Raw genomic sequence first — 23,579 nt, 5'->3', positions numbered from 1 at the left:
TAACAGCTGCTAGAAGCTGTTTTCTCCTCCTCTCTCCAAGGGAAGAAGCATGTGCTGGGAAATGTTTTGTCTTAGGAGTTTGTTTTAAGTATATTTTTAAAGCTTGAAATTACGTTTTAAATATAATAATTGAAGTATAGTTGAACTATAATTTTTGAAGTATAATAAGTTTGATGGGATTTATTTTAAGAATGTGTGTCATTCCGTGTGTGGAATTTGGCCTGGATCTTTTTGCTGCTGTTGTTCATACCTTGAAATGGTTATTTAAAAACCTATTGAAAGCTGGAACTGATACTCAAACAAATCTTGTTTATATGAAAACACATCCTAAGAGCTGACTGATGTTTTGTCTTACCTTTGCCAAAGCTGAATTCATTGTGTTGAAACCAGCAGTTTCAAAAGCAATTAGTGCATATTTTCCCTGTCAGCAAAGTTTAAAATGGACGTAAAAATAAATAGTTGAATACAACGGAGGAGGGAAGAGATCAAAACACATTCCTCATGGAGACATTAGGTCAGGAAACTGTAACAGCTAAGCAGAAATGGATAGAATCTCATAGCTAGTCGTATGGAAGGTGGATGCTGTGTCCAAAGGGCTCATGGAACATTGAAGTGGAGATGATCAGTTTGGTCTGGTGCATCTTTCAGGTTACAAGGCATTGGAGATTAGGGCTGCTGAGTGCTGTCTGCTTCAAAACAGTTTTTCTCTCATTTCCTGCATCTCCTTTTCTCCCTGTGCAAAGACGGACCGAAGCTGCTTTGCACTCTTAGACTTTTTGCCTGAATTTGTACTGCCCTGTTAAGGGACAGCTGCCCGTGTTTTTAACCCTAGGCTGAGAAGTAACGCTGCTGCTTCTCTCCTCAGTGACTGCACGTCCTCGGCACGCCGCGAGCAGAAGCGGGAGCAGTACCGCCAGGTCCGGGAGCACGTGCGGAACGATGATGGGCGGCTGCAGGCCTGCGGCTGGAGCCTCCCTGCCAAGTACAAGCAGGTAGGTACCATGCCCAGAGAGACAGGGGGTGCAGACTTCATCCCTCGTAGTGAAACTCTGAAGACCTGGCTCTCCCTCTGGTAACCTTAGCCGTAATTGTTAAATATTCCAGTTGAGGTATTGTGTAGGTGGTAATTTTCTGTGTGATAATTGCAAGCACAGAATAAATGAATTTTTTTCTGTATCTCCACCAAAGTAAACAGGAGATAATTTTTCTTTTTGAAGGTACGGAAAGAACCTAGGCTAGAACTACAGCAGCTGCTCTTTGTCCAAAGTCCAATCCTTGTTTTCATTTCCTTCGTTATTGAGTTTCAACATCAGCTATTTTATTTACGAGAACTCTACTGATTGTTCAGTTTAAAAGCCAAATGCAGTACAGTTTGTTCCCCATTCTCTTCTTTAGTAAAACAAACAAAAAGCAGTCATCAGTCTCATTTTTTGGCCTGTGGCTCATATAACTCTGATCAGAAATCGCCTGAGAAGAGTGCGGTGGAATTGAATGCATTTCAGGCTACGATGGAAAAGAATGCCAGTGTTCTGCCTCTGCACAGGGAGTGAACTCCAACAAAACCTTTGTCTTTCATCAGCGCAGTGTACAGCCTTGGCTGGCTGTACGTGGGACACCGTACCATGGGGAGAGAGATGGTCTCTCAAGTTCCCATCCCTGTGGGGAGGGACATTTTCATACATGATGTCAGATGAAGCAACAGCTGCTATTGGCAACCACCTCTGAAGCAGAAGCGTGGTCTGCCCTGTTGGTCAGAGCTCTGACAGTGCCACGGCCTGGTGTTTATGCCCTGGTACTGTCTTTTCTGTTTTCTCTTTCCCACAGCTGAGCCCCAATGGTGGTCAGGAAGATACTCGCATGAAAAATGTCCCTGTGCCTGTATATTGTCGCCCACTTGTAGAGAAGGACCCAACCATGAAGGTATGTTGCATGACATTTCAGTACAGAAAGGGGCATGGAATAAGCAGAATTTATTTGCAAACTATGCAATTTTTATGACAGTCTGCATTTTTTTCATTTCAAATGTTATCTTCTGCTTCTTTTTTGGAAATAGTAATTTCTAGCATATGTGGGGAAAAGTACCTCTCGTACATAATTATCAGTTGATTCTCAGTGCCAGGTCCCACATCTGTCTTACTTTTTTGGGGTTTTTTTTTTTTTTGAGGCATCTCTTCCATAATATCAACAATTTAATACTTAGGAATAAGGCTTTTGGTAAGTCTCATACAGGTGTAATACAAAGCAATGTAAAAATTCGTGAAAAGGAGCTGGTGAAAACAAAAACACATTTCATCACCCTTCCTTTGAGTTCCACCATTGATCAGGAATCACTGATTACAGGCCAAAATTAGCTAAGGGAGTCTTCTGGGAAGCTGTATCTATCAATACTGGAACATTTTCAGTAGAATTGCAGTTAAGAATAAATGATCCTCTTTCTGTATGTAGCACATCTGTCTGCTGTAGATAGTTGTTTCCAAATAAGCAGTCTGTCATTAACTTCACCAAGATTTTGAGCTGATTTTTAGACATCAAGCTTTGGTTGAGTTCAGTGCTTCTTACTGTATCCCAAACTAGTTAGAAACAGCTGCCATGTCCTGCTTGCTTTGCTGCACTACCTTAGGAACACCAGGGTCAGACGGGGGATGTTTCAGAAGCCTGTTTCAGTTATGTGCCTGATTTTTATATTTATTTTCTTTAAACGTTAGTCACGTCTGTTAAAAATCATAATGGTTTTCACAAGGTTGCAGAGATCCTTTTTCTTATCTCCATTTAGTCTGACTGGGTCTCCTAGCAGAAATCAGCAATCACCTGTTGTTTTTTCCACCTTGGTGTTTCAGGTGTTGGGTTTGTGTGCTAAGCAGCATGGGCTTACAATTCCATTTCTGTTGTTTAGCTCTGGTGTGCAGCTGGAGTCAATCTCACTGGATGGAGACCATTGGAGCAGGAGGCTGGGAATGGGCAGAAACTGGATCCTGGACGGGATCCTCTCACCTGCGATCGGGAAGTGGAGGGTGAGAACAACAAAAGTAACCATACATCTCCTGAAAAGAAAAAGGTCAGATTTTTTTTTTCTTCAGTGTTATTTCTCATTCCATCTCTTACATTCCTTGTCTCTCTGACTGTTTTTGCATTATGTAATGCTCTGGGTGAAGTCGTGTACTGTCGCTACTGCTGTAGTCATTCAGAGGCATTGGCTATTTGGGGAAGTTTGGGGTTCTCTTACAAACTCTTGTGAAATTTATTTATATATAATAATAATAATAATAAAATCATAAATCATTTGGGGTGGAATTTTCGACTGTCAGTTTTTGGAACGTTTGGAATTTTGAAAAAAATTCTAATAGTGATAGATAAGGACTCATGAAGTTGCTAGGAAGACTAGAGAGTCCTCATCTCTATAAATGAAAAAAGAAAACCATGCAAAACCAAACAGCAAAGAATGCTTCAAGAAGAACGTAGACATAGCGAAGCTCGTGAGTTCATTTGGTTCATAAATTGAAGTTCTTGAGATTTTATTACAGCTCTGTTTTTTCAAATGTTGTCTTAAGTGTTTTTTAAGACCCACTTACAGAGTACAGATATTTATACAGATACAACAGATACAACATTTTCTCCTTCCTGGTTTGTGGACTTTGTCACAGCTGTCTCTCACTGTCTGTGATCAGATTGCTTATGCTGACAGCTTGAGCACATCCCAGGTTCATGGTATTCTGTCTAAGTGAATGTTCAGTGATATTAGTCAGATAGCTCAGAAATTAATGGCTGAGTTCCCCTAGCCCTAGGAGCCATACAGGCTTTTGGCTGCTCTTCCAGATACAAGTGCAGCAATGTGAAGAAAAGTTGCATTGCTTCTGTTGCACCAGCTAGAGGAGAGTGGGATCTTTGGAACTGGTGTTGTGATCTTTGCCAAGCAGGAATATGCTCGGTCTGATCTGAGGGGAGCGCTGATTCTGCCTGTGTTTGCTCTCCTGAAGGCAAAGGAGTTCCATGAAATGGATGCCACGTCCAGTCGTGTCTGGATCCTCACCAGTACCCTGTCAACAAGTAAAGTTGTAATCATTGATGCCAATCAGCCTGGCACAGTGGTGGACCAGTTCACTGTCTGCAATGCTCATGTGCTCTGCATCTCCAGCATCCCTGGTAAGTAATGTTCCACTACTGGCCATGGTCTGCACAAGGTCACAACTTGCTCAGCTAAGGAGTGACAAGTGTAGCATCTTCGCTTCAGAGTTGGCCTTTGGAAGCTGCTGCATTCTGTAATTGTCCCTCAAAAGCATAACTCCAGAGCTTGCCTTCTTCTTAGTGGAATCTTGTGGAGATTCTTCACTTCTGAGCATTTAGTAAGTGATTCCTTTGGCATGCAAAGGATGACTCTTGGGGAGAAGAGTGAGCCTTGCTCAGGTTTGGAGGGCTCTGTAGCTGGTGTGATAATTGACATTGGAATGAGGGGATTCACTACAGTGTTGGCTGGTGCTGTGGTCCCTCCCTGGAGCTTGTGAACCCTGAGTACCAGCATCCAACCATACGGTGACCTCAGGACTACTGGGATGCATAGGTTGGCAGTGACTGCTAGATTTATGGGAGAATCTGTTCTTTGCCCTTCAGCGGCCAGTGAGAGTGATTATCCTCCAGGAGAGATCTTTCTGGAGGGCGATGTAAATCCTGAAGAGTCATCTGGAACAGATGGTGTCTTGGCAGGAATCACTCTGGTGGGCTGTGCAACTCGCTGCAATGTGCCACGAAGCAACTGTTCCTCGCGTGGTGACACACCTGTGCTGGACAAAGGACAGAGTGAGTTTTGGATATAAAGCCTAATGGCAGCCATTAATAGCTAGTTCCATGTGACCTTATGGTCTTACAGCTGCATCCTTCTCCTCTGGTGTAACTATTCCAGAGATTTCAAGACGTTTCTTAATGCAGTACATGATATCCAAAGCCATTTGGTACTTTTTCCTTTAGAACCATTCTTTTCTGAGTGATCCACAGCCTAGTTGTGGGGTTAGGTTAACAGAATATTTTGAGCAGGTGATGTTAGCTCTCCTAAATCCTTTTCTAATTGCTTTTTCCTCTCAACCATGTCTTCTAGTCATGTAAGCTTATATGATAGTGTAATAAAGCTCTTGCTGATTATGTACTGCTGATTACATACTACTGATTACCCACTACTGTGGGTAGCCTTGGAGAACTCTTGATATTCTATTAAACTCGGGTGGTGCCTCGCTGGAAAACTGCCTTTATTTTCCTCCCAGAGCAGCAGACGCTCTGGAGGAGCTTCTGTCTGTGATGCAGTCTTTGGGTTTGATTATAATTTACAAATAAGGATGAAGTGAAAGAAATGAAAACAGGATTTCTTTCTGGCTAGCTTTCAGCCTGGTCCCCCTGCTCTATGTGCACCTCACACTGTTCTTTGTCACCTAGGTGAAGTGGCTGCTGTCTGCAATGGGAAGATCAACCAATCTCAGTCTACAGAGGAAGCAACAGAAGCTACAGAGGTGCCAGAGAATGGTACAAGTGAGACAGAGCCCGTTCAAGCCCGTTCTGGACCCCTCACAGAGCACGTATTTACGGACCCAGTCCCTGCACAGGCACCTCTTCGTCAGAACGGGTAGGCTGTCTGGGGCCAACGTGTCCCTTCAGTTACTACCAGGTCTGTTTTCATAAGGTGCTTATGAGAACAAGCCTGATCTTCTCATAAAGTGTCAAACTTTTTTCAGTTTTGTGTCCAGGTAGTATTTCAGATGGAATGATGAGGGGAGGAAGAAATAAAATAAATGCAGTTCAGGCAGCAGCAGATTGTGTCAGCTGTTGAAGAGCAATTATTTGATCTCTTGATGATAATTTAGACAGATCTTCCAAAATATGCAGGCACTTAATGTTCTTACCAAAGGGGCTTTTGATCCATGTGTGATCATTTGTTTATTCCAGCAGTAACTCTGGATGTCTGTAAAGATAATGAAGAAAGCATAGTCAGTGCCCCAGAATTCTTAATGTGCCTAATACGATGGTTTGAGGGTTCTGAGTGGTTTCTGTTGGAGCTGGAAATGAACACAAATTGTTGGAGAAAATTACTTCCAAACACTAAGTTAATTTTGTTGGCCATAAAGTAACGGCTGTTTGTTTTGGCAGGGGATGGGAAAGGAAATTTTGAATATTAGGGAGTCAAGGAACTGAAAAACACTGAGGGGAGGGATGTGTTGTGTGTGTACAAGTGCCTTTATCTGCTTGTGCAGTGCCAGCCTGTGAGTGCAGGTGAGCATTCTGTGCATTACAGTTAAAGGCCTCTAACCACCTTCCTTTGCCCTTTAAGAGAGAATGGGCAGCTGAAAACAGAGTCAAGCACAGCACTGCCAGATCAGGAGCTGAATGGGGATGCTGCTGGGACATGCACCAGTGCTGCACCCACCATGTGGCTAGGAGCACAGAATGGCTGGTAGGTTCCCCTTAGGCAGATTCTCTGCCTCGGTTGTCCTCTGGCCTCCACTTTTCATGTCCTTACGCATCTAGTTTGCTTTTTGTTTCTGAAGTAGGTATTCATTACTGTTTCTGAGTCCTCAGCTCATAATGGGCGCTGTAACTTCACCTAACTGCACACTCCTGTCCTACCAGAAGAAATAATTCAGGCCTGGTTAGTGTGAAGATGAGTGGCCTTGCTGCTAACCCTCCCTGATTTGTCCTTTATCCCAGGCTTTACGTGCACTCTGCTGTATCTAACTGGAAGAAGTGTCTGCACTCGATAAAGCTAAAGGACTCCGTGCTGAGTCTGGTGTAAGTACATGCACCAAGGGACACTGAAGGAGGATGCTCAGTGCCTAAGCAGTGTCTTCCATGGGGGTGGTAGTTCTTTGTCAGTCATCTTTTTTCTTACTCTTAAGTGCATTGATTTATCAGGAAAGTTTTCCTGGGCTTCCTGCTGAGTCACTTTCCTGTACAGTTGTACACGTGAGCCAATACAATGAATAAGGAAGGTACTACAATGTATTTATAGTATCAGGTGGAAACAAGTGGGAAGGAGAAGAGGAAGACTTGAGAAGGGTAGTAAATAGGGTGGAATTTGTTGAAATTGATGGAGTTGATAGTGTGAAAGAGAAGTTAAACTCAGCAGGAAGTTGTTTGATGATTTGACTACACACAAGGTAGGAGATTGGACTCTGAGCCCTTATAGGCCGTGCCAGCAAGTCTAAAACTGAATGGAAATTCTAGGGAAAACATAAGAATGGTTTGCCTGGATATTGGAAAGGATCTGTTAAGTCCTTTGTTTCCACAGAGTTTTTTTTAATGGTTTTTATTGTCCTGTGATTTCAGGCATGTGAAGGGAAGGGTCCTCGTTGCTCTGGCAGATGGAACACTGGCCATATTCCACCGAGGAGAAGGTAAGGATTGGTGTAATAAAATTAAAACAAGCTGGTCAAGACTGTGGCAGTTATTTAAATAGTATTCCAAGTCAAGAAAGAAAAAGTGCTAGATTGCCAGAGTACAAACGCTTGGTTAAAATGCATAGCTTTTATATACCTTTAATACACCCCTGATCCAGAAACATCTCCAGACATCTCCATGTAAGTTGGAGCATATTCCAACATTGTTTGCTGAGGTTTTCTGAAAAGAAGAAAGAAAGTGTAAAAATGCTATGTAGTATAGGAGGAAGGAATGCAGCGTGCCTAGGAGCACATACACTGTGCAGTTGCTTGAAGCATGTTTGATGAGATTAATGCATTTGGGCCATAACCAGTATTACTGGGCATTCACAAATCAGCTGTACAGTTCGTGTGAAGGGAGCTCCCAGCAGCTCCTGGAGGCAGTGCCTGAGCAGATCATCTGTGCAGTGCAGGGCAGTTAGAGTCTGTGTCGGTAGTGGAATTGGTCTCTGTGGATGCAGAAGGATGGAGCTAGGATTTTCTGGAAACCTGAAAGTCCCAAATAGATAGAGCTTTCACATTGCACCTGGCCAGTTCTTCTTGTGATAAAGAAAAGATGTCTGAGTAAAAATATCTTGAAATGAGAGGACTAGGGCACATACTAAGGCATGTCAGTTTGTGCCTTAGTCCTCTCATTTCAAGATATTCTTTTGAATTCTGTGTTTTTTGTCCTCTTTGCTGTTGTAGGTTTTGTTTCCCTATAACTTCAGCAGTTCCTGAGCTGTGCTCATACAACTCAGAGGAATTTGCAAATTGTGAATAATATTTGCTTATAAAGAATTTATTTATCAGGTGTTCATTTGGTAACAGTTTATCAACCAGATATTCTGGTTTTGTGCAATGTAATTTTCGATTCAGGCTTTTTCATGAATGTAAGCCTGACCATTGACACACTCTGAATGCTCCCATCAGAAATATGGTAATGCTCCATCACCTAGAGGCAAAAGACAGAACCTACCTGATGAGTTAGAAAGTAAGAACAAGAGAACAGGTATCTGATTCCTTATCCTGGATTTGACACTCCACAGAAATTGTGTTGTCTGTGTGTGCAGTGGGACAGCCTCACCATGAAGAACTGTGTGCTCCATTTCCTTTAAGTTTCCACAGAGTCTTGTTAGTTTGTCTGTCTTCCCCTTCTGATTTTGTTGTACTTGTTAAGGAAGACTGTTCATTTCATTACCATAAAAGGATCTGTAAATTAGCCTGAGCTGGAGAGCTTTTAGCCTACCAAAGTAAGCTTTGTCATGTGCCTGCTAACTGTAAGGCTGTGTCTGAAGCAGTAACATGTGCTGATGGGAGTTCACAGACATAAGCAAGATCAGCTTTTAAGGATCAGCTAGGCCTTGTATACCTAGATATAAATGGAATGATAGAAATGTATCTTTCTGCACTTGTTTTTCACCCCAGATCGTCAGTGGGATCTCAGTAATTACCACCTAATGGACCTTGGTCACACTCACCATTCTATCCGCTGCATGGCTGTTGTGTATGACAGAGTCTGGTGTGGCTACAAGAACAAAATCCATGTTATTCAACCTAAGACAATGCAGATTGAGGTAAGAGAGGAAATGTGTGCACGTATGCATACAGATACTTGTATCTATTCTTCTGTTTTCTGCTGCAGAGCGTGGAAAAACAGAACTTTCTTGTCAGTATTGACTGCAATGAAAACTATCAGACTGCCAGTTGGGGTTATCTTCAGACCCAGTCTGCCAGGGAGGTGTTTATTCCTTCCTCCTTTGGCAGAGATTAAGTCTTGCAAAAAGTCTGAAATGAGCACTGTCTTTGCCTTTGTTAGTGAGACCCTAGGCTCACATGCTGTACAAACATGCCTGTGCATTACAGCTGCAGTCTAAGACTTATCCATCTGTAGGCATTGTGGCATGAAGGAAGAACAAGTCAGCAAGCCCAAGTGGTTCCACCTGCCTAATTAAAAAAAATAAATACTCAGACCCTTTTGGTTGAAAGATTTGTTTCGTACAGTGGAGTTCATGCAACCATGCTTAACAGTGTGCGCAATAATTTACTTGTAGAGAGAAGTGTTGAAGCTACAGTTCACATCAGTGAGTGAAGGCAGCTTGCTGATATTCAGGATTTCTCTTGGAGCTGCTGGTGTCTAAATGATTTTGCTCCCAAAGTGGCATGCAAAGACTGTCATATTCTCTGTGGAGCCACAGCTCTGCCCACGAAACTCATTTGATAGAGCATCATCTGTACCCTATACTGAACTTCTGAGGTCATGTGGCATTTTGTCTGAGGCCTTTGAAACCCAAACAAGCAATCTCTGTTAAGGAAAATATATAGAATATATGAATAGATATAGGAACATATGTATAGATAATTGGAAAAGCTTTTGTGAACTTGCATTGCTCTACTTATGTGTCAATTCAGAAGTCCTTTGATGCCCACCCTCGGCGTGAGAGCCAGGTGCGACAGCTGGCGTGGATTGGAGATGGAGTGTGGGTTTCCATCCGCCTGGATTCCACCCTGAGGCTTTACCATGCCCACAGCCATCAACATCTGCAGGACGTTGACATTGAGCCTTATGTCAGCAAGATGCTAGGTGAGGCAGTAGGGATCGCCTCTCAATGGTCTGTTGCTTACTGAGATCAGCGAGAAATGAAAAATCGTTAGCAGACATTGCCCAAAAGTCACACAGATTGCTGATGCTCCCATTCCCATGTGTGCTTACAGGTACTGGAAAATTGGGCTTCTCATTTGTACGGATTACAGCCCTGCTCATTGCTGGCAATCGTCTCTGGGTAGGAACAGGGAACGGCGTTGTCATCTCCATTCCACTGACTGAGAGTAAGTGACATTTATCAGAGACTTTTCTGTGCCCCCCTGAAAAGAGCAGTGCTTTGGTGAATTGGTGATTTCTGGCAGATGGCTTTGGTGGGCCAATACTTTCTGGACATTTTTACTCTGAACTTGACAAAGTGTTCAGCAAGAAGAGTGCTGAGTGTGAATGACCCAGGCCTCAATTTAACTCTTCCTTAGTTATGTAATTAATTGTTCAGCTGAATGGATTTAACCTGTTTAAAGCCAAGTAGAGATTTATTATTGTTCATTTTCAATTCAGTTGAAGGCATGTTTCTCTTGGGCACCAATGTAATCTCTCCTCTCTATATAGCCTTCTCTTTTGAGGGTGACCTTGACAGAGCAGACTGATGTGAACTGATTCTGTACCTACTGGGAAGCCGGAAAAACAAAGTTGGGAATTGTAGCAAATCTCCAAAAGGAGGAGGCTGTGGGATGAGAAGTCACCAGGAAGATCTCCCTGGAAATTTTTATCTGGTGTGGAGATGCTCAGATGTCTATGAGAATATTTTGCAGAAATTGACCTTAGAAAAAGCTTCATTTTCTCAAATTAGAGATCAGTTTTTATTAGTCAAGTAGAAATCAGCATCCTAAGACAAGTCCAGTAGCAGCAGTTGTTGAAAGGCACACCTCCAGCACTGGAAATTTAATTGAAGCTCTCAGTAAGCCTGTTCTGTACCTGCCAGTCATCATCAGATTTTTCGTGGTGGAAGGTCTGTTTCAAAACATAATAAGGAGTAGGACTTGAGGCTGACTACAGCTCCTTTCAGTGGAAAGCAGCGATACGTTCATGTTCTCATCAGTGCTGACAGGAAAGCTGAGAAACAAATGGCTCTTGGGTAAAAGGGGCAAACCTGTTGCAGCCCTTCTGGAAGTCAGAGTTGAAGTTGTTTCCTCTAAGGCTACTGGAGCTGAACCCCCCTTGGGACTGATGCTGTTGTCATAATTCCAGTTTCAGCTTGTTCCCTGCTATAAACCAGTTGCATTATCTTTTGGTGTTTCTTTAAAAATGTGGTAAGCTGTAAACCTTCACTAGAAACTTCAGCAATAGATCTTTGTGACCAAGCACCTTCATCTGTCTCAGATACTTCGTTTGTCTTTGTGAGATAATAGTAAAATGAGCAAGAACAGTGCTGGTATGAACGAATTGAGCCCGTAGCTCATGTGGTTTCTCCAAATATATACATTTCTGTTGCTACCTGAATTTTCTCCCAGTAATCACCTTTTTCTTCTCTCCCATCCTTCCTGTCTCTTCCCGTGCCCCTTTGTGTTCCCACTCCTTGCCTCTACCTAGCTGTAGTCCTCCACCGAGGCCAACTCCTTGGGCTCCGGGGTAAGTCCATTGCCTCCTTCCTTCAGCTTTCACTTCTGCAGCTGCTCACCTTTGCAGTCACTTTCCTACCCTTCCATCCTGCCATTCAGCTCTCCCCATCCATTTTTCCTCATCTCTTTCATTTTAAGTCAGTCAAGTGAGAAAAGTGACTGGAGACAATAATGTGAAAATGATCATTTCCTACGGTCTGAAACATTTTCATCCATCTCATCAGCCACCCCTCTGCTTTTTGTGTCAAGTACTTTACTGTATAGTACCGTACAGTACTGCCTTTCTGGTAGGTCAGGTCTGAGTTGGAGACTGTTTATTCATTCAGCTCCAGAAGCAGGAGCACACTGTTCTTCTGAGGTCATCCTTGGTCATCCTTGGTTTTCCGAGGCTGCGTCTCAAATCAGTTTCCAGACTAGTGGTAGGAAGGGCTGTGACACCTGCCAGCTGCAGGAAGTCAGCCAACACTTAAAAGAAGAACTTGGATGAATACTGAGAATTGTTTGTTTGTGTCAGTTAAAGCAAGGTCTGAGCTCGCTGTTCAGATTTATACTTGCCTCAGCCTTTTTAGAGACAGAAAGTGTTTTTTCTCATTGTAAGATGCTCCTGTCCAGAAACATTACTGGTGCATCTCTCTTCCTTTTAAAGCCTCTGGTAGTGGTCACTGTGAGAAGCCAGATGCTGAGCTGGAAGAGCCTTGTCTACTGGGCCTCAGCCAGTTCTGTCTGCCCTCAGTAAACCAAAGCACAGAGGTGCAGAAAGCAAAGCTTTCATCTCAGGGATCTTCCCCCAGCACACACTGATTCTCATTCCTCCATCCAAATATTTGTACTTACCCCAGCGTCCCATTGCAAATCTGCTAGGTAAGAACCTCCTTTGTTCCTGAGCCTCTTAATAACTGGAAACCAGCCCAAGCCAACATACAGAGCTACAGATAGTAAGTAAGCAGTTCATTTTGCTCTGTAAGTAAACAGGAAGTGAATACTTTCTGATTTTAGTACGGTTTGTTTTACTGATGCAGAAGGAAAGCATTTCCTGTCCTCATCTCTGAGAACTGCTTTCATCCCTGGTGAATGGAAGCTTTCCCACCTCGAAAGCACAGGCCTGAAAGATGCATGCCTCTGAGCTCACCTTGAGGTCCTTGGGCGCTGTGGATGTTGGACATCTTTTGATGTTCATTGTTTGAGTAGCTGATCTTCTAAATCAAGGACTAAGGAAGGCGCTGGCTCCGCTGCTCTGACACTTGCTGGGCTGAGAGGCCTTTGCCAGACACAGAGGCTGCTGAAAGCAGCTTGGTGTGAGCAAAGGACTTGATTTGGAAGCAACTTCAGTTCCCAAAATAGCAGTAGTTCTCCAGGTCTGGTATGGGAGACTAGAGCCTTGATCGTGTCTCAGTTATAGTGGATACATTTGCCTACATTGCCAAGTCCCAAAGGCTGATCACTAGGACAGTAAGTGACTTCTGAAGGCTGGACAGGATTGTTCCTGGAGAAGAGACCTTTAGTGGTGCGCCCCAGAGGCCTTGTCTTGTGTGCCCTAGAGTCACTCTTGTCCACCACCACCAGGGAAGTGTGCATCATTAACAGCCAAATAAAAAAAAGTAGTTTGTTACTGTGAGTGGATTTAATCAGCCTAACAGAGAGGGACCATATAACCTGCTATAGTCCTACATTACAGGGATGGGATGCCATCTAGGGGGACCCAGACAGGCTGAGCAGTGCACTCAGGAGAACCTCATGAGGTTCAACAAGTCTGAGTGCAAAAGGTCTGCACCTGGGTCCAGGCAACATCCACTACCAATACAAGCTGGGGGATGAAAGGATGGAGCACAGCCGTGCTGAAAAGGACCTGGGGGTACTGGTGGGTGGCAGCAGGACGTGTTGGCTCTCACAGTCCAGAAAGCCAACCGTATCCTGGGTTGCATCCAAAGCTGTGTGGCCAGCAAGTCAAGGGAGCTCAGCGCTGTGAGAACTCACGTGGAGCTCTGCATCCCGATGGGGAGTCCTCAGTACAGAGAGACATGGACCTGTTAGAGCACATCAGAAATGATCCAAGAGATGGAACACCTCTCCTGTAAAGAGAGGCTGAGAGCTGGGGCTGTGCAGCATGGACAAGAGAAGGCTGTGAGGTGACCTGAGAGTGGCCTTCACTACTGAGAGTATCTGAAGGGGAGCTACAGGAAGGAAGGGGACAGACTCTTTAGCAGGGTCTGTGGTGATAGAGCAAGGGGAAATGGTTTCAAGCTCAAAGAGGGTAGATTTAAGTTGGGTAAAAGGAAAAAGTATTTTACAGTGATGGTGGTGAGGCACTGAATGGTTTGCCCAGAGATGTGGTGGATTCCACATCTCTGGAGATTTGCAAGACCAGGCTGGATCATGCCCTGGACAACCTGATCTAACTGTGTTGTCCTTGTGCATTGCAGGGGAGTTGGATGAGATGACCTTTTAAATTTCCCTTCCAACTCTAAGGATCCTTTGAATATAACCCTTACATAATTCTGGGCTCAGTTCTAGGGACTGTTCTATTCAATATTTTATCAGTGGTCTGGTTATAGGACTGAAGTGCATCCTCAGCATGTGATGGCACTCAGCTAGGAGGTGCTTTTGACTCCTCAGAGGGTTGAGAAACCTTGCAGAGGGCTCCAGATAGATAGAGCATTGGGCAAGGAGCAACAGCATGAAGTTCAGCAAAGGAAAATGTTGTGTTCTGCACCCAGGATGGAGCAATGCTGGACATAAGCAGAGCATGGGAGATAAGTAGCTGAAGAGCAGCTCAGCAAAAAGGGATCTAGGTGGTGACAGCAGGCTCAGTGGGAGCCAACAGGGTGCCTTGGCACTAAGAGAGCAAACTGCATTTTGGAGTCTGTTGGGTCACAGCATGGCTGGCAGGTCAAAAGAGGTGATTCTCCTGCTGTGCTTAGTATTGGTGTGGCCTCACCTTGAATATTTGGTGTAGTTCTGGGCTCCACAATATAAAAAGATGGTGCTTGAAAGCATTCAGATGAGGGCAACAAAGCTGGTAATGGAACTGGGAGCCATGTCTTTGAGGAGAGGCTGAGGGCAACCTGGAGAACAGGAGGCTGGGGGTGACCTCTCTGCTCTGTACTCCCTGAGCAGGGGAAGTAAGGGAGGTGCTGTGCTCTGTGCTTGGAAGCCAAGGACAGCATGTGTGGGAGCAGCCCAGAGCTGTGCCAGGGAAGCTCAGACTGGGAATCAGGAAGAATCTCTTTACCATAAGGGTAGGGCAGCACTGGAACTTCCTAGAGAGGCAAGTGCTGCCGCATGCCTGTCTGTTCATGAGATGTTGGACTGTGTATTGAGATGCCCTCAATGAAATGCTGTAAGTTTTGATTAGCCACGAAGCGGACAGTTGGAGTAGGTGATCTTTGAAGGTCCACCCAGCTGAACCATTTTATTCTATAAGACCTTTTAAGAGATTTGAATCCATAAAGGTTTTCCTTCACGGCTCAAGAGTTTTTTTTTTTTTTGATTGTGCCCCTCCTGTAAATGGGGCCAGAACTATGACTAACAATGTTCTTTCTCCTGTCCATAGCCAACAAGACCTCACCCACCTCCGGAGAGGGCAGCCGCTCTGGCGGGGTCATCCACGTGTATGGTGATGACAACAGTGACAAATCTGCCAGCAGTTTTATTCCCTACTGCTCCATGGCTCAGGCACAGCTCTGTTTCCATGGTCACCGTGATGCTGTCAAGTTCTTTGTCTCTGTGCCTGGTAAGGATGAGCACAGCCCTTCCTTATGAGGGTCTGTTAGCCCTGTCCATTCTGAGGCAGGAGCTTAGGCTGACCTGCAGCAGAAGGCTGCCAGTTTCTGGCACTTGGAGATCCTGTGACTCAGACACTGGTAGCTCAAACTGCAGTGTCTTTGAGATTTCACCAGCAGAAGGAACTGGCCTGCTCAGTCGTGTTTGTCTCTCAGAGTGCCTGAGGGCTGAGCAGTGGCACTGATGGCACCTCTGTCCTGTCTCAGGCAACGTCCTAGCAACTTTGAATGGGAGCGTGTTGGACAGCCCCTCGGAGAACCCCAGCACAGCAGCCACAGAGACCGAGGGGCAGAAGCTGAAGAATGTCCTGGTGCTGAGTGGAGGAGAAGGGTACATTGATTTCCGGATCGGTGAGTGCCTGTAGTGGGGGGTGTGGAATTGGAAGGGGTGCAAGGGAACGATTTGTGAAGGAGAGGGATCACTGCTGTGGGAAAAGAAATCTGAAAAGCAAGGCTGTTTTTCTCCTACCTCCCGCTGTGGTGGCAGATAGCACCACAGCACAGATAGATCCACAGCACAAAGCTGCCGAACCTTCCCCCTGCCTGTGCCTGCAGTGCTGTGCAGTCAGCATTAATGGCCTTGGAAAAATAAAAACATCTGTGCCATTGGCTGCAAACACTGCCGTCCCACTGGAGTCACCTGTGCTGTTCTGGGGCACTCTGTTGTAAACATTGGCTTCCCCAAATGGGAAATGGTTTTCCCTTTAGCTGGAGACAGTTTGTTCCATTCACAGAAGCCTAGTTCAGAAAAGCACCATGCTGTTATTTCTCCAGGCATGCAGGGAGGTCTCGGCTCCTGCTGCCTGTCGTCAGACTGCGAAGACTGTAGCACAAATATTCACCTCCTCTGAACAATTTCAGGGCAGTGTAGCTTGGGATTTTCTTTCCAGCCTTTTTTACTCTGCTTTCTGTCTTCAGGGGATGGAGAAGATGATGAGACAGAGGAGAATGCAGGAGATGCCACCCAGGTGAAGCCAGTACTTTCTAAGGCAGAAAGGAGCCACATTATTGTGTGGCAGGTATCCTATATCCCAGAGTGAGAATTTCTCCTTTCCTACCAATGTAAGTGTCCCTGTTCCCACCTGAATGCCACGATGTACATACAGAACGCCTGCATTATACCTACTGCTGGAAACCGACCCCAGACAACTGCAGCGGCTCCTGCCTCAGACTGTGACCCCTTTGTAACCTCTGAACTTGCAGCTTTCATCTTGGGCCCATGAGCTTTCTGCGTGGTTGGATTATTGTTCTGCTCTGGAGCTGGCGTCTACAAGGAGAGAAATGGCAGCGCGTTGATAAAAGTGAAGCTTGGAGCCAGAGCTGTGCAAAAGCTTTGCCTGGGGCTGGGGAGCTGGACAGGTGGTGGGTCTGGTTCTCCAGCAGGATGCCTTGCTCCCACCTGCATGAGAAGTAGTGCAGCACCCTGGCATCCCCGCCAAAGCAGCGATGGAGGATCACAACTCCTACAGCACCCCAGAAGAAATCCTTCCTTGTTCACCAGTGGACTTTCCACCTTATCCACTATGTGCACCTGAGCATAGAATAATATCCCACAGACTGACAGCAGCCAGGTCCAAGGAGCCTTCAATAGAAAGGAATGTCGAGGTTGGGAAGCGCTTTTGCTGTTTGGCTGGAGAAGGTGGCAGGGCCGTTAGTGGGGGGGAACACATCCTCCACACTTGCAGATGGAAAGTCTCCCTCCTCTTCTGCTGCTTTTATCATAGCAGTAGTGTGCTGGGTGACCGCATGTGTCCAGAGGGGATTGTTTGGTAGCCTCAGGTGGGTGACAGATGGTTGATTGTGGAGGCCGTGGGGCCTTTCAAAACTATTAACAAAGAAGTACTGGAACCCTGTTATTTTAAAGGGGGAAAAGGCAGTGATATTTTAACTCCCTTCTCTAAAAAAAAAAAAAAAAAAAAAAAAAAAAGTCAAGCAGGAAAGAATTGAGTTCGTTCATTTTGTGAGCCTGAAAGCTTTAGGAGAAAGTTATCTCTACATAGGATTTACTGGCTTTTAAAATAGAGGCAGTGGCAGATAATGTTCGTCTGCTGTGAATTCTGCATTAACACACTGAGATTACTTCGACTCATCAGGATCCAATCCTGATGGGAACTGCTGGCATCCTGCTGGAAGGAGGTGGCTGTTTTCCTTTAGACAGTGGCTGTCAGGTTAGGAAAGACTGTGTAGGTGCAGTCAAGGTGTACAGGCTGTGTCTTGCCTGAGGTCATGCAGATAAGGGAATTGAGGCCCGATCTCCCAGCTCCTTTTACTCAGCATCACAAGCACTGATTGAATTGGTTAGTGAGTGGTTTGAAAAGCTGGATCTCTGTTACTCCTCTAAAGAATGACAGCCTCTGAGAGAAATTCTGACTGCGCTCCATGTGCAAGCTGTGTGTCCTGCTTGTAGGAGAAGCAGCCGAAAATGCAGCCAGGGAGAACAGTTTTAAGCTCCATATTGAAAGTGTGGCAGCTCCAGATGTAGAGGCAGTGGTTTGTTTTCCCCTTCTGACAGTTGCAGCAGTTCCTTTCTCTACAAAGAAGAGCTGTTAGCAATGAATTTAGAAGATCCTGGTGGCTGTCTTGTTGGTTTCCTGAGCTGTGCAGCACTGTGGATCTCCCAAGGATGTCCACCTCCATCTCTGAGGAACAAGACCTGTGCTGCTTGTCATGGTCCAGGCTGCTCCCACGCCTTGTGGTCTGCAGCTGTTTGTGTGCTGCAGGAACACAGCATTCACTGGGGAAGTTTTAACACCTGTCCTCATTCAGCAACCCTGAAATGGTCTTTGGATGCTCAGTTCAGAAAAGGCTGGGGCACACAGTTCCCATCCAGGGAGGCAAGAAGACATACGCAGGGTGCAGAGGCCTCAGCCATCAAAGTATGGGGCCACGGTGCTGCCCACACTGCCTGAGCAGCTGGTGATGTGAGGACCCACACTGCTGCTTGCAGAGGTAGGAGGCTAGCTGGGCTGTATCTTCAAGCCATGATCTGTGGCTTGCATTTGGCTGACTCTGCAAGCAGCCATTCATGTAGAGGAAAATATTTGAGAGGAGACATCTCACTTGGGGCAGTGCTCACTCATCCCCAGAATGCTTTCTGCTAGAACAGGCTCTCTGGGTCACGGCACAGGGTGCAGTAACAGATGTTGAGACAGCAGATTCCACAGATATCTAACAGTTAGAGCCAGGAAAATGGCATACTTCGGTGTCATTTAAAAGCAAATGCAATTTTTTAGGCGTGTCAAACCTTCAGCGTAAAAATACAGGATTGCAACGTTCTTACCTCTTACAATTTGTTCTCTATCTGGTTTTAGCAGTAAAAGTGATAATATTCAGTCTTCTGTCACCCACTGGTCCATGGCAACATGAGGAAACCACTCTTGGGCCTCTGCCAGCAGGTTCCTTCCCAGTTTGGTGCTTGGTTTCCTCCAGGAGAAGCACACGTGTCGGAGGGGTGGCTCCAGCTCAGCCTCTGCTATCAGCTCCTGTTGGGATGTGGTGGCTGCTGGGCAGCAAGGTGAGAACTGACTGGCTTCAACACACTTCCCTGTCATATCTCCACTGTGATGTATGTAAAGTATCTTGTATGTTACAAAAGGATTTTAAAAGTGTCTTAAGGCCTGTAAACTCCGCTGTTTGGTCTGAAGATGGCATTCTGTAAAGAGACCGCTGTATGAATACGTTCCCATGCTTTTTTCCCTACGCTATCAAACAACAAACCATATCTGTTCTGTATGTAATAAATGTGTTAACATCAGCAAGTGCCAGTAGGTCTTGTTGCTGGAAAGGTCACTGGGATTTCTGCTCAGCCTTTAGGAACATCACGACACTTAAAATGGTGGGAATGGCTCCCGTTCAGCAGCTAGCAAGAAATGAGATGCGTGTTCCTCACTGTCTGAGGAGGTGCTGGTCCTGCAAGACACGTGCCTTCGAAGCCAGTGCACATTGTGGCTTCTCTCAGTGTCAGAAATAAAAGACAGAGCCTCCAGCTGCAGTCTGTCCACATGTGTCCTTATGGACCCCCTTCAGACAAGCTGTGGGGAATCTTCCATCAGTTCCCTGCCGATACCAGGTGGTCGTTGACAGTGCAATAGGAATGGTGACATTCAACACTTGATAAGGCGAGTTCAGCTGTTCCTCCCAATCCCAGCAGTATTTAGATAAGCTCATATTTATTTTGTAGAATTGAATTCATTCAAGGGGTACGTACAGCAGTAATAGATAAGAGACAGAAAAGGAGTGAAAATTACTAAGATTATGAATACTGACTCAGTCAATTACCAGCTGTCAGTCTTTATGTTGAACTGCATTGAGCAGCTACTGCTGTCTTCCTAGATAACTTTAATTGCATGATGGGCTGCTTCCTCATTAGCTGCATTGCCTGCATCCTAAGAGCGTGCACGTAAAATTGCAAATAGCAGCAGTGACACAGGTAGTTTGGTGCAGCACCCTGAGAACAGAGCACTTGGCTCACACACTTGGTGCTAACTGCTGTGCTCACTGTAGCTTAAATAGGCCATCCCCATCTGCTGCCCTTATAGACCTGGGGGAGAGCCCACAGCATTATGGAAAAAACTGGCCAAGCCTTGCAGGTCTGAAGTGACTTCTGTAATGTGCTGGGAGCTGTAAACCAGCTCTGGGAGAGGAACCTGGAGCAGGAGATCTGGCTGCCCAGGAGCTGTGTGCTCTAAGCAGAAAGGTGATGAAGCAGAAGGGTTCCTCAAGGACACCCTGCCAGGGGTCAGCCGGCAGCCCTGTAGACCTGCCCTGCAGCTCCTGCAGGAGCCATACAGGAGGCCCGAGCCCCTCATCTCAGGAGCTGTGTCCACAACGTGGCAGGGCATGGGGCCACCAAGCAGTGATCCTGGGCTGCTGGCAGAACCTCAAAAGCCGGGTTTGGAAGCAGGTCCCATCCCATCTGTTTCTGCTCCTGCCCAGGCTCCCCGTCCATGCCCTGGGCCTGACCCATTTCTTGCTTTGTCTCTGGCTGTTGGTGGATGCTCTGCTGCTGCGGGCTGCCTGGAGGAGGGCACCACAAGTGCTGGCTGCTCAGCCAGGCCACTCAGGGCTGAGGATAGGATTGCTCCTTCTGAACCCAGAGCTACTTTCTTTCCCCATCCCGCTCCTCCCTTCTCCTCCCTCCTCGGTGCTGTGCTGTTTTTGTAGCACCTCCATCGTGATTAAGGACGAGCTGCAGCTGGACGTCTCAGCCCATGGCAGCGTTAATGCATTATCAGCACTCTGGACTTGCCTCCTATGGATGCTCCCACTGCTTCAAAGCCCTTCTGAACCCTACAGCCTTCCACAGCACAGGAGCAAGAGCCCAGTGCTTCCCAACTATTATAACTTATGGGACCAGCTGTTAACCCACGTGAAAGCCCTCATCCATGTTAAGCCTTCATGAGCCTTTGGTGAGGAAACCTGTGAAGGACAGGTAGCTGTTGACCTGTTTGCTCTGCCTGCTGATAGCCTTTCTGGCAGCTGCAGCCAAACTACCTTGTGTCATCGAGGCCTGCCATGCAGACAGAGGGCACAGAGTCACATTTTTGCTTTCCTTCAGTAAATCCCTTTGGGCAACTTGTGATTTTAGGATGCTGCTGCAAATGCAACAGCAATTCTCAGACAGAAGTGCCAAATGCTGAACTGCAAGGAGCTGAACAGCTCTTGTGACTCCTCCACGCACAACCAAACTGGAACCCCTCACCACAATGGTTCCTGACACTGCACCGAAGCCACAACCATTGGGAGAAGAAATGAAAACATAAGCTCTGCACTAAGAAGATGCATTTTTGTAACTTTCACCACAGTGTGCTGCACCAGAACAAGTGATATTTCGCAACTGGCTTCAAATAGTAACAGCTAATCCTGTATACCTTCTGTGATCAGAATTAAAATGATTCCTCTCATCTCCTGACAGCCATTGCTGGGAATCATGCTCAGAATCCAGAGTTCAGCTGTGTTCCTGCCATGCTGTTCATTGCAGCTTTATGTCAGTAAATGAGATGAGACTGCACTGGCAAGAGGAATGTGATGCTCTACCTGTATTGCAAAGGCTAAGTTTGGACCCCCAGCAAACCATCATGCTGAGCTCCAGGCACTGAATAAATAAATCACCCCCCAAAGAACAGATTTTCTTAGAAATATGCTGTGGAAATAAGAAATCATTTATTTTGGCTCTGTGAAATAATGTCATACTTAACTTAGTAATTTTTCCATGATGTAGAACTTACTTAAACTGCTTCAGAAATGTTCTTTAAAAACTCCTAGATTCTCAGGCTGTAAATGAAACTGTGCTCCCAAGCATTGTAGCTGGATGACAGAAGCTCTAAGTTCAGAGAATATACAGTGAATCTGAGACCAAAGTTATGAGGGGAAAAAAATAAAATCCAAATGCATCTTCATCTCTAATTTCAGATGAGATTACCATACAGTCCAGGGGAGAAAACAAGGTCAACTGGATATCAGCTGGACACTCTGTACCACAGTAGGCAAGGGGGGCTTCAGTAAGGCGATGTTCTGCCAATACGAAGCAAGAGCGTGTGGGAAGCTCAGGACACAGAGCAGGACGTTACAAGGATGTCCCTGTAGCATTTTTCTTTGCAGCCTTAAGGTGAAAGGTCCTCTGCAGGTCAATCATTGGCTCCTCTGTGATCTCTTTCCCCTCTTTCTGCCACTGAGCGAGGATCATGGCTCGGAGCAAAGGTGGGTATGGGAGGTACCGACAGCTCTCCTCTGGCACGGGGGTAAATTTCTTGAAGGCCTCCTCCTCGTGCTTGGGCACCATTCGCCAGTCATGATACATGACTTTGTCAATCTCTCTGTCTTCTTCTTCAGTTTTACCTGATAAAAGATGAACGCTAGCGGACAATGCTCTCAGCAACAGATTCTCTCCAGACACTGTAGCAAGTGTCAGCTCTCCTGTGCCACAGATACTGAAAGAAGCAACAGTAAAGGAAATTTTCAAAAGATCATATGATATCCTCACTGCTATACTATGGGATCCCACTTCAGTCCTTGGAAATCTGACCAGGAACAGACTGAAAAGACACGTGCTAGCTGCTCCATACTGTGCAGAGGTCTTGACTTGTCATGCAAGGAGTCCCCTCTCCCTCTGCCTTAGTTTCCATGGCAAAGAACGAGAGCAATGCATCTCCACACCGTGAAGTTCAATGACAAAAATACTCAACAACTTTAAAACCTTTGAATGAGAAGTGTTTCAAAAACTCTAATAGACCAGATTTATAAACCTAGTGTGAAGCAGCTTAAAAATTGGAAAATTCAAACATGCAACTCTAAGAGTTACAGTCCCATCCAGAAGCCACCCCGCCACCACTGCTGCTCCACCGATGACTCTACCTGGCACATCCCCGCGTGCTCAGCACACGCTTTGCATTCCAGGTCTACAAGCAGCCCATCACCTCAGCCCTGAGAGCAGGGCCCGAGCTCCGCGTTACGGCTTCCCCATAACGTCCCTTACGGAGGCGTTCCGGGAGCGCCGGACCGCGGCATTTGGTACCAATGGCCGGGAGCCGCTTTGCTCAGCCCCCGCCCCTCCCGGGAGGCCTTACCTCGGAACGTCAGCCGGCCCCAGGCCCTGCCGTGGTCCATGCCCTGCAGTGAAGATCACGGAGGCTCAGGGCCGCAACGGCGCGGCTCCCCGCAGCCCCGCAGCCCCCCGCCCCGCGCCGTCGTTACCTCAGCCGTGTAGTCTGCGCGGACCTTGGTGATGACCCAGTAGCAGGGCTCATCGTGCGCCCACAGCCAGGACTTGCGGGTGACCACGCGGCCCACACCGAACAGCGGAAGGCGGCACAGCAGCGAGAACAGCCGCTGCTCGCGCCGCACGTCCTCCCAGGCCAGCACCGGCAGCCGCTTCTGCGTCAGCGGCCGTCTCATGGTCTCGTAGTCCAGAGCGAAGCGCTGTGAATCCCGCGGCCGCTCCTTCAGCGCTCGATACTCGCGCACCTTTTTGGCCATGGCGGCGATCGGGCGGTACAGCTTCTTGCGGGCCATGGCGCCGACTGGAAGCCGCCTCAGGCCCCGCCCCCGGAAGTAGGACTGCCCCCGCTCCAGTCCACTGCCTACACCCGCAGCTTCCGGCGCTCTCCGGAAGTCGCCCCGGCTCCAGGCCCCGTCCCCGGAAGCAGGCCCCGCCCCGCCCGCAGGAAATCACCCACCGCGATGTTCCGCGGCGCCCTTGTCAGGCGTACAGACGCCAGCTTTTGTCAGTCAACAGGCGGGAGCGATA

General features: G+C 46.6%; 2 protein-coding genes across 2 annotated transcripts in view; one reads left to right on the top strand and one right to left on the bottom strand.

The window, feature by feature from the left end:
* Positions 1–16,374, top strand: part of MAPK8IP3 (mitogen-activated protein kinase 8 interacting protein 3) — a gene marked incomplete at both ends in the record, with an annotated part of 70,400 nt that extends 54,026 nt beyond the window's left edge. The window contains 16 exon segments of the mRNA XM_079542970.1: positions 866–992; positions 1,825–1,920; positions 2,894–3,055; positions 3,975–4,140; positions 4,606–4,791; positions 5,419–5,605; positions 6,308–6,430; positions 6,685–6,765; positions 7,303–7,370; positions 8,820–8,968; positions 9,804–9,975; positions 10,107–10,220; positions 11,527–11,565; positions 15,106–15,285; positions 15,542–15,685; positions 16,253–16,374. Coding sequence (XP_079399096.1) covers positions 866–992; positions 1,825–1,920; positions 2,894–3,055; positions 3,975–4,140; positions 4,606–4,791; positions 5,419–5,605; positions 6,308–6,430; positions 6,685–6,765; positions 7,303–7,370; positions 8,820–8,968; positions 9,804–9,975; positions 10,107–10,220; positions 11,527–11,565; positions 15,106–15,285; positions 15,542–15,685; positions 16,253–16,374 — 2,116 coding nt within the window.
* A 5,502-nt stretch (positions 16,375–21,876) lies between these two features.
* On the bottom strand, positions 21,877–23,344 carry MRPS34 (mitochondrial ribosomal protein S34; the record flags this gene model as incomplete). The annotated part of the gene is made up of 3 exons (XM_079543139.1): positions 21,877–22,171; positions 22,900–22,942; positions 23,027–23,344. The coding sequence occupies 3 exons, from the start codon at positions 23,342–23,344 to the stop codon at positions 21,900–21,902; spliced, it is 633 nt and encodes a 210-aa protein (XP_079399265.1). The 3' UTR covers positions 21,877–21,899.
* Positions 23,345–23,579: the final 235 nt, after the last annotated feature.

This window comes from Tetrao urogallus (genome assembly GCF_951394365.1).
Source record: "Tetrao urogallus genome assembly, chromosome: 15".
In the NCBI taxonomy this organism is placed as follows: Eukaryota; Metazoa; Chordata; class Aves; order Galliformes; family Phasianidae; genus Tetrao; species Tetrao urogallus.
This window is presented reverse-complemented; position numbering and strand designations above follow the sequence as displayed.